The sequence below is a fragment of the Labeo rohita genome, chromosome 5, assembly GCF_022985175.1.
Source record: "Labeo rohita strain BAU-BD-2019 chromosome 5, IGBB_LRoh.1.0, whole genome shotgun sequence".
NCBI lineage: Eukaryota > Metazoa > Chordata > Actinopteri > Cypriniformes > Cyprinidae > Labeo > Labeo rohita.
Window position 1 is genome coordinate 33,713,007 of NC_066873.1, and position 17,190 is coordinate 33,730,196.

A 17,190-nucleotide genomic window follows, 5' to 3' on the forward strand; every position below is an offset into this window, starting at 1 on the left:
GATTCTCACAGGCCCCGTTATACGCTTCTGCTGCTGCTGCTGCTGCTTTGTGTGCCACAGACGCCGGGACTCGAATGCGCGCGCTCTGGGAATGCGAGGTGGGGGTATTCCACACAATTCCAAGAGTGACGTAATTTTCCCCAGAAATTCCAAGCTTGTCTTGGCTTCCTCTGTTGAGTGGCAGAGTTTGGTACGGGAAATGCGTTTCACTTAAGGAACACGGCGAGACTTTATATGGACAAAAAACTAAATCGTTTTATGTAACTTGTCTCGAAGTTGACAAAACTACATTTTAGCGAAATATTTTCAAAATAAAGAACTTAGAAGCAGTGTTGGGGTAACACTTTACAAGTAACGTGAGTTATGTAATCAGATTACTTTTCAAGTAATTTACAGACAAGTAACGCCAGTTACTTTGTCGTGTCATATATTGACTGACAGCTCCTGTTGCCATGTTGAGAAATCAGGAGTAAGTGCAGAGGTGTTATGTGCTCTGTGTAAACTTGATGTTACTAGCTCTGGACTAGATTAATTTGTCTCACTCGCACAAAAACAGATTCAGTATTCCTCAAAATGAATAAAAACAGTCAAATGCAAACTCAGAATATGATGCAAACCTGCAATTAAATATGTTAAATAACACAAATATCCTTTATGTATTTAATCCCTTTTTATTAACTAATGTCTTTGCTGCTGACCTTTATCTAATTCAGGCATACTAAGCAAAAATGACCAACATTTGTGCTTCTTCTTTTTTTTTTTATTGCTAAAGAGTGATGAACTTTCTTCTCCTGTGTTTTACTCTACAAACGTGAGTTTACTTTTCCTTCAGTCTGAGATGTATTCATTTCACTTTTGGTGTGAAAGGGCTTTTACATTTGCCAAAAATATAACTTTTCTATTTTAAAAACAAACAAGCAAGCCTTGCCCAGATTTAAAAAGTAATGCAAAAGTAATGTAATGTATTACTTTCCATAAAAAAAGTAATTAGTTGCTTTTTTAGGGAGTAATGAAATATTGTAATCCATTACTTTTAACAGCAACTTTCCCCAACACTGCTTAGAAGTAATCCAAGTTTGAAAACTTTTCCTGACGAACACTCATTTATGTAGTCCAGTAAAATTGGTACTGATAAAAATGTTAAGCATCTTTTAGAATATTAGATTTGGACTTTAGAATTAGACTAGGAAACAAAAATAGGCTTTCTTTATTATGACTATACTTTGATTATTTTTCAGTATCATTTGATTTTTAACGTGAGCCAATTAGATAATTTTGTAATGTAAGGCACCCAAGATTTTTCATATTTGGTCATATTCAGTGTCATGTAAACTAATTGCCATAAGTGTATTTAAATGTCTATAAAAACCTAAAATAGTAGGCTGAATTGTGAATGTTATCTCCTTATTAGAGGATCATACAATCTACTGGTGTCCCATGCAAAAAGTACTGGTCCAGTTTACTATTGCAGTCCATGGGCAGGATGCTGTTAAAAAATTACAATACTCTATCACAAACAATACAATACATACTGTATTATATCACATTATCATGTTAATATCACATCATATGCTATAGAATTAAAAATTCAGGTCATTGATCAGATATTTTGTTTTCCTCAAGCCATACTTTAAGTGTAGTTTTTAAAATACTACATGTTGTTCATTAGTACAGTTATGGTATCATATGTAATTCCATGGTACTTTGATATATGCAAAAGTACTAAATGATTGCCATATTCATGTACCATATTACCAGGTCCAAAAACATAGCAGAAGCTTGTTACTTGTTTGTGCTGAATGTTTATGGGATGTTTTATTAAAAAAAAATCAAATTAATCTCTCAGTTTTATTGTGTGATAACAAAACAGGACGAGGTTTTATTAGAAGAGCTGAAGGTTTATTGTCAGTGCTCTGACTGAAAATTATCTTTCTGAAAATGGCTGATATCATGCTCATCAGCTTTGTATTAATACTATGCTTAAGAATTTTGTGACTGACGAAGAGGTTCTCTTCGTCAAACTGTTCTTTTATTGTCATAGGCTACGCATTTTGCCATTATTTGAATGCAATTAACATTATTATTATTATTATTATTCAAAAATTGTACTGGCTGGAACGTACGGAACCATTGTTCAACATTTGTGCAGGGGGAGCGTTCAACCTGCCGCACCGCTGGCGGGGCGTAGGACCCTGATGTGTTCGGAAATAAGATTGACGTAAATCGCATGTTTTGTTTTTTCCCGAATCTCACTGCACAGACTTGTTTCCCTGCTGCGGCTCCAGATACCACATCGTGCGCAAGCATAACGTCTACGATCTGAAGATGAAGAAGAAAACGGTGGGGAAGACGCGTCACGTCGTGGCCTGGATGAACAAAGCGGAGTACGAACATGTGCTGGAGTATTTGTTCTCCAAAGAGCCCGCGCTGCAGAAACACGCGCTGCACAGGATCTCTGCGTGGAAGGGCAGGTACGGTGGTCAGGGATGGACCTGCTATGAGAGTGATCTGATGTCTTGAGAAAATCGGTGTGGGAGATGTTGTGATTGCCGTTTGGCGCGTCACGTGACACCTGATGTTTCATCTCTTGTATTATGACTTTCCTTTCTTTCTATTAAATGTTTCATTTTTATGATATAGTAATTTAATTAACAACTCCATTAACTCAGTTTGGCAAACCCTTGTGGTGTGTCATGTTTAATGCACTTCAACTCGTTGCTGATAACAAATACACATCATGCATATTTTTTTCCCTTGCATTTTCATATTAGTAATGAACAAAGTTAGCTTACTCAGATAAACAAGCTAGGTTAAAAAAGTAATCAAATTACCTAAAACGTGTAATAAATTACATTACCAATTATAATTTTCATAATGTAACTTCAGATCACTAACAGACTACGTTTAATTAAACTGTCCCAAAAATAATGTTCAGAGAGTCCTAACAGTAGGTTACATTGGCATTATGCAAAATGTGATATCTTTGTATTCCTTGCGTCACGATTTGGCCAGTTACCCGGATGCGCGGGCATATTGGCAATACTCGAATGTAAACAACAGCATTGATTGCTTATTGAATATGTTGTTCTGCTAATTTATGATGTCTAAAACATGGAAAAACGTATGAAAGCTGCTAAATCATATAGAGAGACGGACCTAGTAAGCAGGAAAGGATGCAATAGTTTGACAAACTAAAGTTAATAGGTGGTAAAGATACAGAGCAGTATAAATTAAGATATTAGCCTAATATTTCACCTACCGGAAATGATAAGAACAAACACGAATGTTGTCAAGGTTCTTGCCCTGGAAATCCTGGTTCAGTTTGGTCAACCACAAACGCCTTTTGTTTTTCAGACAGTTTTCTGCACGCTTCTCCTTGATTTGTTATAACTTTTAGCAGTCTACAGTACTCCAAATGTCCGGCTGATTAGTACAGCCCAAAACATGACAATAATTGACCATTTTCAGCAGCAATAATCAGCCAAATTTGCCAGTTCTGTTTTGGTCAGTGGCATTGTTTATGTTCAGATTGATGACGTGTCGTGACAAACTCTATTGTTACATTAATTATTTTTTCCTGTCACTATAGTACAGTTAAATCTATTGTTCATTTATGTCAATTATTTTTACATCTGTTCAATTAAATATATTTGTATATTTTTATTTAAGTCATGTATGCATTTAGGTTTTTTTTTTTCTGTTTTACACTGTTTTTATTTAAGCTCCCTAGCTCTTGTGGCCCACTGGAGATCCCTGCTCGCCATTAAAAAAAATCTGAACTAGTTTATTAGGACAGGTCTAGAGCATTGTCACTAATTTCTGTCTATTGTCACAGGTTCGGACAAAGTACTCCGGTAGCTGTGGACAGTACAGCGGACCTGGTGCGTTGTCAGGTGCTGGACAGCACAGGTCAGCTGGAGGCCAACGATCTAGTGCTTCTCTATGGCATGGCGCTGGTTCGGTATGTTTATCATCTATTAAGTGCACTTGAACCATACAAATCATTACATTTGACTTTACTGGAGTAACCAGTATGATTGTGTTTCAGGTTTGTTAATCTCATCACAGAACGGCAACAGAAAAGAGTTGCCAGACCCTTACGACGGTTAGCTGGGAAAGTAAGTGACACTTCAACTCCGATGAACTTCTTTCATGATCTGCTGTAACTGCAGCCTGACTACAATTTGTCTCTCTGACAGATAAATATTCCAGAGTGGGTGGTAAACCTCAGGCATGATCTGACACACCGCAGACTCCCGTCACTAAAGTGGTGTCGAAAAGGTGAAAGCTCACACATGCATACGTCATTGATGTGTTTAAATGTGTGCATTGTGTTTATGTTTGTGTTGTGTTCTTCAGGTTGTGGATTTGTGCTGGACTGGTTGCATCAAGAGTATTGGTCTCGCCAAATGGGCAGTCAGTTGACAGAGGACTGGAACTCATCATCAGAAGAAGAAGAGGAGGATGAAGAGGAGTTTGTTAAAAGGCATGAGGAAGAGCAAGTCCGCAGACAGAAAGAGATTGAGGCACACAGTAAGTAGGCTTCTACGTATAAAACTCCATTGGTTAAATGTTTGTGTCAGTAAAGGAGGGACATGTGGAACTTCAAGGAAGGAGAATAGCAGAAATTGACCTTTACATGGTATACTTACAGCTCAGAAACATGAACATAAAAACATGACAATTATATTGCAATTAGTGCTGTCAAAATAAGCAAGTTAATGCAGGCAATTAATTTTTCCAATTTAACGGCTTTAAAAATATTTAATGCCGGGCGAGGCTAGGGTTGGCCACCCCATTCACAACTGCTGCTTCTGTCTCTTTGTTTTTTGACAAGAAGTGCGTTTATTTAGTCGCAGAACGTCTTTACAACCACATCAAACGGGAGACTTTTCAGATGCAGACTCCAACTTCACTTTAAATGAGCATGGGAAAGGTACAGGTGACGGGGGAGCTTTAGTAGAACAACAATGAACTGGGTCAGATGAGATGTTGTCAGGCCATATGTCCTGTCCTGTCAGCTGTTATACTGTGCGCGTAGCACGCGTGCTTCAGTTGCACACACAAATGCGGCGATGGGCACTGTAGCCTGTGTCGTTTCTTATTAAAGCGGGAAAATACAAGCATGCGTGTCACATCTGCGTCACATTCAGCAGCGGCAGCTCTTAAAGCAGGGGTCACCAAACTTGTTCCTGGAGGGCCGGTGTCCTGCAGAGTTTACCTCTAACTTTCCTCAAAACACCTGCCTGGAGGTTTCAAGTATACCTAGGAAGACCTTGATTAGCTGGTTCAGGTGTGTTTGATTAGGGTTGGAGCTAAACTCTTCAGGGACACCGGCCCTCCAGGACCGGGTCTGGTGACCCCTGTCTTAAAGTAATAGCAGCCAAATAAGCTAATAGCCCAGCTGCTGTGATGTCTGTTAATCAGAGAACAAAAGAAAAATTAATTAATCAATAACTTTTGTAGCTTTAAGGATTCATCTATATTTAATTTATTATTTAATGATTGATAGCTTTATTTAATTTCTGTATATTTCCTACTTGCTGAAGGGCACAGGTAAAAAATTGGTTTATGTGCAGAGTGTTTTAAGTTCACTCTGTCAATTTTGTTGATGAATAATTCATTAATTTTTGTCTCAACTTTTTTTCAAAGATGAAAACGAGACGATAACAAAACTTCTTGTTTTGAATGACAAAAACTATGACAAAAATCTATTGACATTTTTGTCAACAAATAAAAACACTTTGGAAATAGATTCATTCAGAACGCAAAAGAGAACTCAATTCGGTCCGGTATTCTGAGTGCACATACCAAAGCAGCGCCTCTCACACAGCACTAGAGTGCTCTTTCGAGTCTCATGAATGTAGAAATACACACAAAATGATGCCGAATTGTTAGTTTTGATGTTTTGATAGTTTTGATGAGTGTTCACATAAACACACTTGGCTATGTCTAATGTGAACGTAAACAGTTGGGTGAATATCGGACGTGTATCAGTACATTGTATTTGCGCATTTAGTTTTAAAGTGACAGAAGCCTAATTCACTTGCTATTGTCTGTGGCATTGATGTAATCAAACAACAAAAGAAAGACAGAAAATCACAGACTGCTCTTGACTGAGTCGCTTAGTAGATTAATCTAAATTTACTTGTATAAATAAATATGTCTGCTTGAAAGAATGGAGAATGTAGTAAACAAGTTGTTATAAAGAATGCATAATTAGCCTATATAGCCATTGGTATTTCATTAAAAAGAAGACCGTGTTCTTGTTCCTTCGTGAGAAGTGGTTTCATTTAATTTTAATATAAAGACATTTTGCGTGTCACAGCAGTAACATCTGTGTCTATCATAATAAAACCTTAATATCAAACATATGTAATGAGTTTGGTAATTTTAGAGAAATGCTTAATAAATGCGATATTTAGTCGACTAAAACTAGACTAAAACCGGAACAATTCAGATGACTAAAATATGACTAAAATTAAAAAGCATTTTAGTCAAAAGACTAAGACTAAATCAAAATTTGCTGTCAAAATTAACACTGTAAGTTCACTTAAATTAGAAGTTGCTGTTTTTTTTTTTAAAGTCTAAATGTTAAAATTGATAGCTCTCAATTGTACTGTATTGTTGAATGGCATCAATCATCAATGGTTAAATATGAGGAAAAACTATTTCCTAGAAACATCAGTAATATTGGTATCAGTGATACTCACCTTCAGTCATAAAAATATTAAATAAATGAGCAAATATTCAAAATAAACTGTCTTTATGTTGTTTTCACATTAATTTGAAGATTGAATATGAAATTATTGCAATAAAAATGTTAATGTTAGTTAGGATTAATCACGATTAATTTAGCTTTTTGTTTTTTAATCAGTTGACAGCACTAATTACAATATAAGACAAATTGCATAAAAATACTAAGCAACTTTGTATTGTATAAAAGGTATTTCATTAGCTTTGTTCAAAAATAAAAAAAAAAAATGAGCTTTTGAAGATTAATCATGGACAAATTAAATTCAAATGTGACAGTAAAGTCATTTATAATGCAACAAAAGATGCATATGTGACCCTGGACCACAAAACCAGTCTTAAGTCACTGGGGTATATTTGTAGCAATAGCCAAAAGTACATTGTATGGGTCAAAATTATCGATTTTTCTTTTATGCCAAAAATCATTAGGAAATTAAGTAAAGATCATGTTCCATGAAGATATTTTGTAAATTGCCTACTATAAATATATCAAAACTTAATTTTTGATTAGTAATATGCATTGCAAAGAACTTAATTTGGAAAACTTTAAAGGCGATTTTCTCAATATTTTGAATTTTTGCACCCTCAGATTCCATATACTGAAATAGTTGTATCTCAGCCAAATATTGTCCTATTCTAACAAACCATACATCAATGGAAAGCTTATTTATTTACTCAATTTTGAAAAATTGCCACTTATGACTGGTTTTGTGGTCCAGGGTCACATATGTCAAATAAATGCTGTTCTTTTAAACCTTCTATTAATCATTATGGTTTCCAAACAAATATTAAGCAACACCAAATCAGCATATTAGAATGATTTCTGAAAAAATTCAGTTGAATTCAATATGTTAAAATGCAAAACAAGTATTCTAAATTGTAATAATATAATCACAATATAAATGTTTTTACTGTATTTTTGATCATGTAAATGCCATCTTGATGAGTCTAAGAGGTTTATTTAAAACGTAACGTAGAACATTTTCAACCCCAAACTTTTGAACTGTAGTGTACTTTTTAACTTTTAAAAATGAGTTCTCCATTTTTTTCCCCCCTATCTTTCAGAGAAAGTCAGAGAACTGCTCATCTCTTATGAACGAGAACAGTTTCAGGTAAGTCTGGAACCAATCTCACATTGTGTATAATATCCCAGCTCACACCAGCAGAGGGCAGTATGAGCTTGTGTCTCTGAGACAGCAGTTTAATGAAAACAGATGACAAGTGTTGGAATTCTTCCTCATGCATAGAGAACCTCTAACTGATTATGCCTGTTTTACTATTATATAGTACGCAGATAGTATTTTAAATGAGCAGTATGTCAAAATACACTGTGTATCAAAATTGTCAAAATTATATAACATAGTTATATAATAGTGGGTGAAACTTGAGTGTTTTGGTATGTGCATAACACTATTGTGAGAGAGACACAAGCTAAAAACATTTAGTGCTGTTTGGTAAGGATGTTTCTGTTTTTACTGGCAGTAGTTTCAAGTTGTTAATTATGTTGTTCCCTTTGTTGTGGTGTGTTTGGCAGACGTTCGAAGAGCTGGCAAAGCAGGGAGGGCAGCGTGGCGAGTGGCCAGATGCCAGCGCTGATCTCAGCTGGATCCTGACACAGATCAAACACTACGACACAGAGGCCAGGTGTGTGCGTGTGTTCAACTGACAAAGTCTTTATTTCTGATATGTTTAGGAGTATGTGTCTCATTGCCATCTGTTCTGTCTGTGTTGCAGAGACATCCTCATTGATGTTTTAATGCAAGATGGATTCCTTATTCCCACTGCAGAGCAACTAGAGTCTTTGGATATTGACCCCTCGGGTACAAAAGCATAAGGTTTTGTTTATAAAGCAGTAAAGCATGAAAGACTTTGCTCACATAAATTAAATTTGCCTCTCTCTCTCTGTCTCTGTAGAGGACTCTGTCGACATGTTCTCTCCATGTCTTCCTCGAGTGTTTTTGCACTTTTGGTTGCCGTGTTTGAAGATCTTGAATTCATCCGTCTTTATGAATCTGATCCTTGATAAACTCTTTGCTGAACTCTCGAATGAGCCATCCAGTCACAGAACTTACTACATCGCCTCATGGATCTCCGAAATTTTACTCTGCAACAGCAAAAGTATGAATCTGAGTTTGTTTCTTCTGCTAAAAACTAAAGTAGATAGTTTGGAAAAAAACTTCTATGATTATTTTAACAGTTTGGCTATTGTTTTATTTGAAAATATTAACAATTTGGGTCTCGTTTTATTTGAAAATATTAACAATTTGGGTCTCATTCACTATTAAATGCATGTATTATTTCATATTTATACACAAAGGCCTCTGTATCTGCGGTTTTATACAGAGACACCCCAGTACTTGAGCTATAAAGCCAATTTCTTACTATTTCACTGTATATATATCGATGATGAAATATCAATGTAAAAAAATTTCACTGTTAATGTTTTTTTTTTTTTTTTGTAAATTCAAAAATTAATTTTCATATGAATTCACACATAATTCACACACATTTCACACATAAATGTGTGTACATGCTTATTAAATGAGACCCATAGTTTTTTTTAATTATTTTTTAAAAATGTTTTGTTAAAGTATTTCTAAACTACACTACCAAAAGTTTTTGAACAGTAAGATTTTTAATGTTTTTTTAAAGACGTCTCTTCTGCTTACTAAGCCTGCATTTATTTGATCCAAAACAGTGAATTTTGATATATTTCTACTATTTAAAATAACTCTTGTCTATTTGAATATATTTTAAGATGTAATTTATTCCTGTAATTTCAAAGCTGAATTTTTAGCATCATTACTCCAGTCTTCAGTGTCACATGGATCTTTCAGAAATCATTCTAATATTTGCTGTTAAAAAAACATTTATTATTATGTTGAAAACAGCTGAGTAGAATTTTTTTCAAGTTTCTTTGAATTGAAAGTTCAGAAGGAACAGCATTTATCTGAAATAGAAATCTTTGTAACATTATAAATGTCTTCATCATCACTTCTAATCAATTTAAAGCATCCTTGCTAAAAAAAAAATACATATACATACTGACTCCAAGCTTTTGAATGGTATAGTGTGTAATGTTACAAAAGCAGATAAATGCTGATCTTTGAATCTTTCTACTCAAAGAATCCTGAAAAAAATGTACTTAACTGTTTCAAATATTGATAATAATAATAATAATGTTTCTTAAGCATCAAATCAGCATATTAGAATGATTTCTGAAGGATCATGTGACACTGAATACTGGAGTAATTATGCTGAAAATTTAGCTTTGATCACAGGAGTAAATTACATTTTAAAATATGTTCAAATAAAAAGCAGTTATTTTAAATAGTAGAAACATTTCACAATATTACTGCTTTTGCTGTATTTTGGTTCAAATAAATGCAGGCTTTGTAAGCAGAAAAAAAAAAACATTAAAAATCTTACTGTTCAACAATTTTTATCTGGTAGTGCACTTCGTTTAACAAACTCTGTGTGCGGCAGGTGAATTGAAGGCTCACAAGCGACTAAAAATATCCAAGGAAAGGATCTTCATGAACAGATTACAGTTTCCATGGCAGAATCTGATTTCTGCATGTGTGAACGCGCCGTGCCCAGCTACACCGTTCCTTCTCCGACAGTGAGTAAACGTGCACACATATTTACACACAAGTGTGGGTGAAAGTAACTAATCGAATTTTCCTTCTTGCCTTTTAAGGATTTTGAGTGACATGGATAAGCCCCTCCCACAAGACGCCCAGCAGAACCTGCTCCAGCTCTGCAGCATTTACACACAGGGTTATCATGGAAACTCATCCCCTGGACCCTCAGACCCCGCTCAGCCTGTGTACACCCTACAGAACCTTCAGGAGAGACTCAAGAGTAACACCTCACAGAACAGAGACGCACAATCATCTAACCACACCCCCAGAACAGCACAGGCTCCGCCCACAGAGGACCTCCAGGAAAAGCTAAGCGCAGAAACCGTACAGGAGAGAAACTTCGCATTACGAGGGTCTGCGTGGAGCGTCTGCACAGGTAACATTCACACACCCTCATCTGCTTTTTGGTAAAAAATTTTTTTTTTTTATTATTAGATTTACTAGTAATTTATTAAATGTGACCCTGGACCACAAAACCAGTCTTAAGTAGCATGAGTATATTTGTAGCAATATACAAAAATACATTGTATGGGTCAAAATGATCTTTTTTCTTTTATGCCAAAAATCATTAGGATATTAAGATCATGTACGATGAAGATATTTTGACATTTCCTACTGAAAACATATCAAAACTTACTTTTTGATTAGTAATATGCATTGCTAAGAACTTAATTTGGACAACTTTAAAAGCAACTTTTTTTTTTTTTTTTTTTGCGCAGCCTTAGATTCCAGATTTTCAAATAGCTGCATCTTGGCCAAATATTTATTTATTTATTTAACTTTCAGATAATCTAATTCTTAATTTCTAAAAATTGACCCTTATGACTGATTTTGAAGTCTAGGGTCACAATTTTGGTTCAGTGAGGAGGTCAATTGTATAAGCCTGATGCAATCCACTAACCCACAAATGAGTTCATATTTCAGAACACATAAAAAAAAAAACAGTTCATAAGAGCCATTTGTTTATGCAATTGATATATTGCATACATGTGCATTTTTACATTTTACGACCTTTTAACAGTGACTTTATTTTATTTTATTTTATTTCACATTACAGTCGGGAGCTGTGTATCATATAGTCTGTTCCTGTGTATCTGCATTAAAAAATTGTATATAATGTTCTTGATGAAATCTTGATGGTTCAGTGATGAAATATCCATGTCATATAGCTTGTTCCTTGCATTGCACTTTAGTGTTGTTAACTAAAAAATATTTTTAATAATTTAAATGAAACTGAAATAAAATTAAATATTAGATTAAAACTTAAACTTATTGTTATGGGTTAGTTGGCAAGGCACCATTTTAAAATTACATTTAGTTTTAAATACTAAAACTGAAATAAAACTAAGAATCATTAAAATAAATAAAAACAAATAACTAAAATTAAAAGCTAAACATATAAAAATAATAGTATGTAAATAATGCTAAAATAACACTGCAGTTAGTTTATGAATTGCCTTCTGTTAATAAAACATGATGTTTGTGCTGCAGAATATCTGCAGTTTATTACAAATAAATGAAATGCTTCAACACCTGTTACGTGAATAATACATTCATTCATAGATTCAGACCATCTGTACTCGTCCAGTCATTGCGCAAGTGTGACGTCTGTTTCCATGACCCCAAATACTAGGGCCAGTTAGCACGAGTAATGTCAGCTGGTGTTTAATGTGATGTGGAAGACAGACAACTCAAAAACCCACCCTTTAACATCTGACCAATTACTGATGAGGACTGAGGGCACCTCATTTTACACCACAGATATCTGTAGTTGGCAACTAGTAGTAAATCCTAAGATGGTTTTGACAGATTTAGTTCTTTTCTTCAATCTGGTGTTCTTATGTCCAAACAGATCGAGTCCCCTGGAAACAGTACCCGCTAGGAAAAGTTCCAGGACAACCAGAGGACCCCTCCTGTTTAATGGTGGAGTGTTATTCTACATTTACTGTATTTGACCAGCAGGTGGAGCTAGATCAACTCCCTCAGCACCATGGCAACAAAAGGTAGAATGTTTGAAACTTTTTTGAAACATGTAGTTGATATGTTATAATATGCGTTTCATTAAAAATGCATTTTTATTCACAGTGTTCCTCTTCAGAGCAGAGCTGGTGGATCAGATGGGCCGCTTTGGACTCATAGTGATTTGAGCAAACTCAAAGCTGGACTCAAACTGTTCTAACACACACTCAGATACTCAGCGGCCTTGAGATATTAAACCGCCGACCCTGAACTATGAACCCTATGATGTTAAACGCTAAGCTGGACTGAGGCTCTTCTAGACACACACACACACACACACACATCCAGCCTCTCTACTTTTGTCTTTGACAGGACCATGCACAGTTGGAAATTTTAAACTGTTTTTCTTTTAGAATTCATGTTCATCTTTGTAAGAAGTAATATCGGTTGTCAGTCTCACTCTAATGTTATTAAAATTACAGTCCAGTTACTGGCTGCAGTTTGATCAGCTCAGTTCGGTCCTACAGCTTTTGGCGTCTGTTCAAACCATCCGGAACTGAAATTCCCATGAGTAATGTCTCACGAGGTTCTAATGAAGAAGTTGGTGCTGTTTGAGAAATGTTGTAAATTACATGACATTATTTTTGAACATAAAGTTGCCAAATAAACTTCATTTTGTATTGTGTACCCTTCTGTTACATTTGTTTTTTTCTGTTTCTCGAGGTCCCGGTTTGACCAGAGATTTTTTTTTTTTTTTACTTTTGGAAGATAAGAGGGTCTGTACTACTTACTGTTGGAGAAAGCGTAATGGTCAACTTGGATCACGTGTGCCTTGATATCCAATCACATTACAACGCTGACGTCACTGACCTTCAGTTCGGAGTTGTGCGACATTCAATCGCCATGATATCGGTAAATGTTTACGGATACCATAGGCATGAATGAAAAGTGCCGTAAGCTGAATCCCACCTGACGCAAAAAGTCTGTTTTTTTTTTTTTTTTGGTGTAAACTCTAAAAATAGTAAAATCCAAAAGTATTGTTTAATGTAAAAAATGTTGAAAATTAACTGATAGGTAGTTGATTCATTAAATAAGCGGTTTCCTCTAAGAGTTGAGCCTCTCCACTGACATCCATTCAAAGAAAATGGCCTCTGGTCTTATTTTCCTAAACCCTGTATTGCCAGGTTTTCACAACAAAACCCACTCAATTGCTACTCAAAATTAGCCCAGTCCCATTTTGGAGGGTATCCCCTGGTAAAAATCGTGTTCCATGTGCTAAAATGGGTTTTTGTGTTCAATGGGCTTTTTTTGGTGGGGTTCCCCCTATAAGATTCGCATTCCAAGAGCTAAATATCACGTTATTGAGGTCACTTTGGCCCGCGGACATGAAAAACAACCCGCAGCAGCAGTGTTAAAGTAGACAAATTTCACGTGAAAACCGCAGTCCTGGCAACACGGCCTAAACTGGAACCGTTAGCTTTAGCCTTTGTTTTTTTTGGCTAAAGGTTGTAGGCTTGCCTTCTATTAGCTTTGATTTACCCTTCCTCTTGGGACAAAAATACCCTTGCACAGTTAAATTAAATCTATTACAGCCGTTGCTAACAGTGAAAATGAATGGAAAGTGTCCATTGCAGCATTAAAGGGGTCATCGGATGCCCATTTTTCACAAGTTGATATGATTCTTTAGGGTCTTAATGAAAAGTCTATAATATACTTTGGTTAAAAATTCTCAATGGTAGTGTAAAACAACACCCTTTTTACCTTGCCAAAATCAGCTCTGCAAAAATCATCTCATTCTGGTCAAGGCTGCTTTAAATGCAAATGAGCTCTGCTCACCCCGCCCCTCTCTTCTCTCTGTGGAGTGACGAGCATGTTTACTTTAGCACTAAACTTGCTAACTAGCACATTATCAGGAAAGGCGATCGCAAAGATTCATAAAAAAAACCTTATATTCACTTCTGTAAGTGAAGCTGGATCATGAATGATTTGCGCAAACGTAGACAGATATATGTAGATCGGGAGGCGCATTCCCTTCACAAACAAACGTAATCCACTGCATCTTCAGCGGCTCAGATGTCGGGAGTAAATAACGACCACTACGTTCATTATTACATCCAGCAACACAACACCTAAACCGCTCAATTCTTGTCTAACTTACATCCCTGCTCCGGCATCAAAACATGGAGGTTGGACAGTTACAACTGAGGTAAGACGCTCATGTCAATCAACTATTGTGGGAGTGGCCTATGTTGGTGTGATGCCACAAGGACAGGCATCTGAGAATAGCACATTTGAAAAAGGGGATATTATTTTTACAGATTAATTAAAAACCACTGCATGGATTTTTATCATTACAGGGTAGATTTGTACATACACTGCCAACACACATGTAAAAGTGAACTTGGCATCCCATGACCCCTTTAAATCAAGATCTGTTGCACTAAATTTCTTTTTACGCATTTTACAGTGTTGCGAATTATAACCAATCACACACGATTCTGTTGAGCTTAAGAATGCAATGACCAATCAGAGGCGTTGAGATGAGTTATCGCTGAAACCGTTTTGTTGAGGGTGCAATCTGGCTGACTGAATTTCGACTGGGAATTCTCTCATCATAAACAACAAAGCACAGATGTACCTACAAAGTAAGTAAGAGATTCATTTCATAGTGTACACAACTTAAGTAATTATAACGATAGTTTTGAGGGGTTTTGTAGTAGAGTGTTTAAACTTGCGATAGATCGAAGCTGCGTATAGCCTTACCTTAAGTGTCGGTTCACCGTCTGCCTATATATTTACATGCCGATTTTCCCGTTTAAACTCCACGTAAATGGCTTCCGTTAAGGTTGACTGAACATCCTTTAAACATCAGCTTCTTTCCAAAGATATTACATTATGGTAGTCTGTTCTGAAATGGGCTGCGACCCCAAAACCAGTAGCAACACAGTTTGGCGATCTTACCCCACATCTGATAGTTATATATAGTTGTATACAGTGGCTCCAAAATGTATTTGGACATTTAAACCACTTACAAATGCATACTACAGTTCATACGTTTGGGGGACAGAAACTTTTTTTAATTTAAAGAAATAATTTTCATGTGCAAGGATGCATTAAACTGGGTGACAGTAAAGACATGTTATAATGTTATATAAGATTTCAAATGTTGTTCTTTCAACTTTAAACTAAGAGAAACTAGCACTAACGTTAATTGATGTTTTTTTCGAAGTTACATTTATAAAAAGTCTTAATCTAAGCCCTGTCTGTGAAACCAGGCCTATATTTATCAAAGAATTCTGACAAAAAAAAAAAAAAGAAATACAGGTTTCTGCAAAAATACTAAGCAGCACAACTGTTTCCAGCATCAGTAATGTATCTTGAGTGCAAAATCAGCATATTAGAATGATTTCTTAAAGAAGTTCACTTCCAGAACGGAGATTTACAGATAATGTACTCACCCCATTGTCAGTCCAAGATGTTCGTGTCTTTCTTCAGTTGTAAAGAAATTATGCTTTTTGAGGAAAAATTTCAGCATTTTTCTCCATATAGTGGACTTCTATTGCGCCTCAAGTTTGAACTTCCAAAATGCAGTTTAAATACAGCTTCAAAACAATTCCAAATGCGGTTGTAAACAATCCCAGCTGAGGAAGAAGGGTCTTATCTAGCGAAACGATCAGTTATTTTCATTAAAAATAATACAATTTATATACTTTTTAATGTCAAACGCTCATCTTGTCTCACTCTGCCTTTTCCCGGTTCATTTAGGGTATGCCGAAAACTCCCATGTCATGTTCTCCCTCAACTTCAATATCATCCTATATCGCTGTTTTACCTTTTTTGTTTGGGGGTTGATTGTCTTTGCATGTTTTCTTTGCATCGACTGGGTAGGTACTTCTGCAGCGATGTAGGATGATTTTGAAATCATTTTTGAAGTTGAGGGAGGAAATATGATTAGAGTTTTTCAACATACCCTAACTGTCTTAAGCCAGAATACACAGAGTTCAGGCAGCTCAAAACAAGATGAGCGTTTGAGATTAAAAAGTATTTGAATTGTATTTTTAAAATGAAAATAACCAATCGTTTTACTAGATTAGACCCTTCTTCTTCGGCTGGGATTTTTTACAACCGCATCTGGGATCGTTTGAAGCCGCATCTAAACAGCATTTTTAAAAGTTCAAACTTTGGGACACCATATCAGTCTATTATATGGAGAAAAATGCTGAAATGTTTTCCTCAAAAAAAAAAAAAATTCTATACGACTGAAGAAAGAATGACACAAACATCTTGGATGACAAGGGGGTGAGTACATTATCTGTCATTTTTGGTTCTGGAAGTGGACTTCACCATGAACCCCCGGTTTCACAGACTGGTCCCATGGTCCCATGCATGTCTGAGCTATTTTAACTGAAAGAAACTTACTTTGATTTATCTGAAAATATGTCAGTGCCATTGTTTTGTCTCAAGATGCACACCAATATGATTTGTTTATAAGCCACGTTTATAAAAGGCTACTTAAATGTCCTAATTGAACTGTAACCTAATCCTGGCTTAATCTAAACCCTGTCTGTGACCCCTGTCAGGCCTAAAGACTTGGAGTAATAGCTGCTAAAATTAATCTTTGTCATCACATGAATAAATCACATTTTAAAATATATTAAAATAGAAAACAGTTATTTTAAATTTTTGTTTTTGATCAAATAAATGCAGCCCTGGTGAGTGTAAGGTATTTTGGTAACACTTTACAGTAAGGTTTCATTAGTTAAGATTAGTTAACTACTTTAGTTAACATGAACTAAAAATGAACAATACTACAACAGCATTTATTAATCTTAGT

At 35.6% G+C, this 17,190-nt stretch overlaps 1 protein-coding gene across 1 annotated transcript; it reads left to right on the forward strand.

Moving 5' to 3' along the window:
* Nucleotides 1-3: 3 nt before the first annotated feature.
* On the forward strand, nucleotides 4-13,041 carry las1l (LAS1 like ribosome biogenesis factor). Its single transcript, XM_051109287.1, has 14 exons — nucleotides 4-98; nucleotides 2,261-2,471; nucleotides 3,836-3,961; nucleotides 4,049-4,118; nucleotides 4,200-4,281; nucleotides 4,360-4,533; nucleotides 7,819-7,865; nucleotides 8,288-8,397; nucleotides 8,488-8,573; nucleotides 8,668-8,871; nucleotides 10,240-10,375; nucleotides 10,454-10,773; nucleotides 12,250-12,400; nucleotides 12,483-13,041. The coding sequence occupies exons 1-14, from the start codon at nucleotides 92-94 to the stop codon at nucleotides 12,574-12,576; spliced, it is 1,818 nt and encodes a 605-aa protein (XP_050965244.1). The 5' UTR covers nucleotides 4-91; the 3' UTR covers nucleotides 12,577-13,041.
* Nucleotides 13,042-17,190: the final 4,149 nt, after the last annotated feature.

Bases quoted from the DNA above. Each gene is read 5' to 3' on its own strand.
- las1l (XM_051109287.1), top strand. The intron at 3,962-4,048 runs GTATGTTTATCA...ATTGTGTTTCAG, and splicing joins TATGGCATGGCGCTGGTTCG to GTTTGTTAATCTCATCACAG. The intron at 12,401-12,482 runs GTAGAATGTTTG...TTTTATTCACAG, and splicing joins CAGCACCATGGCAACAAAAG to TGTTCCTCTTCAGAGCAGAG.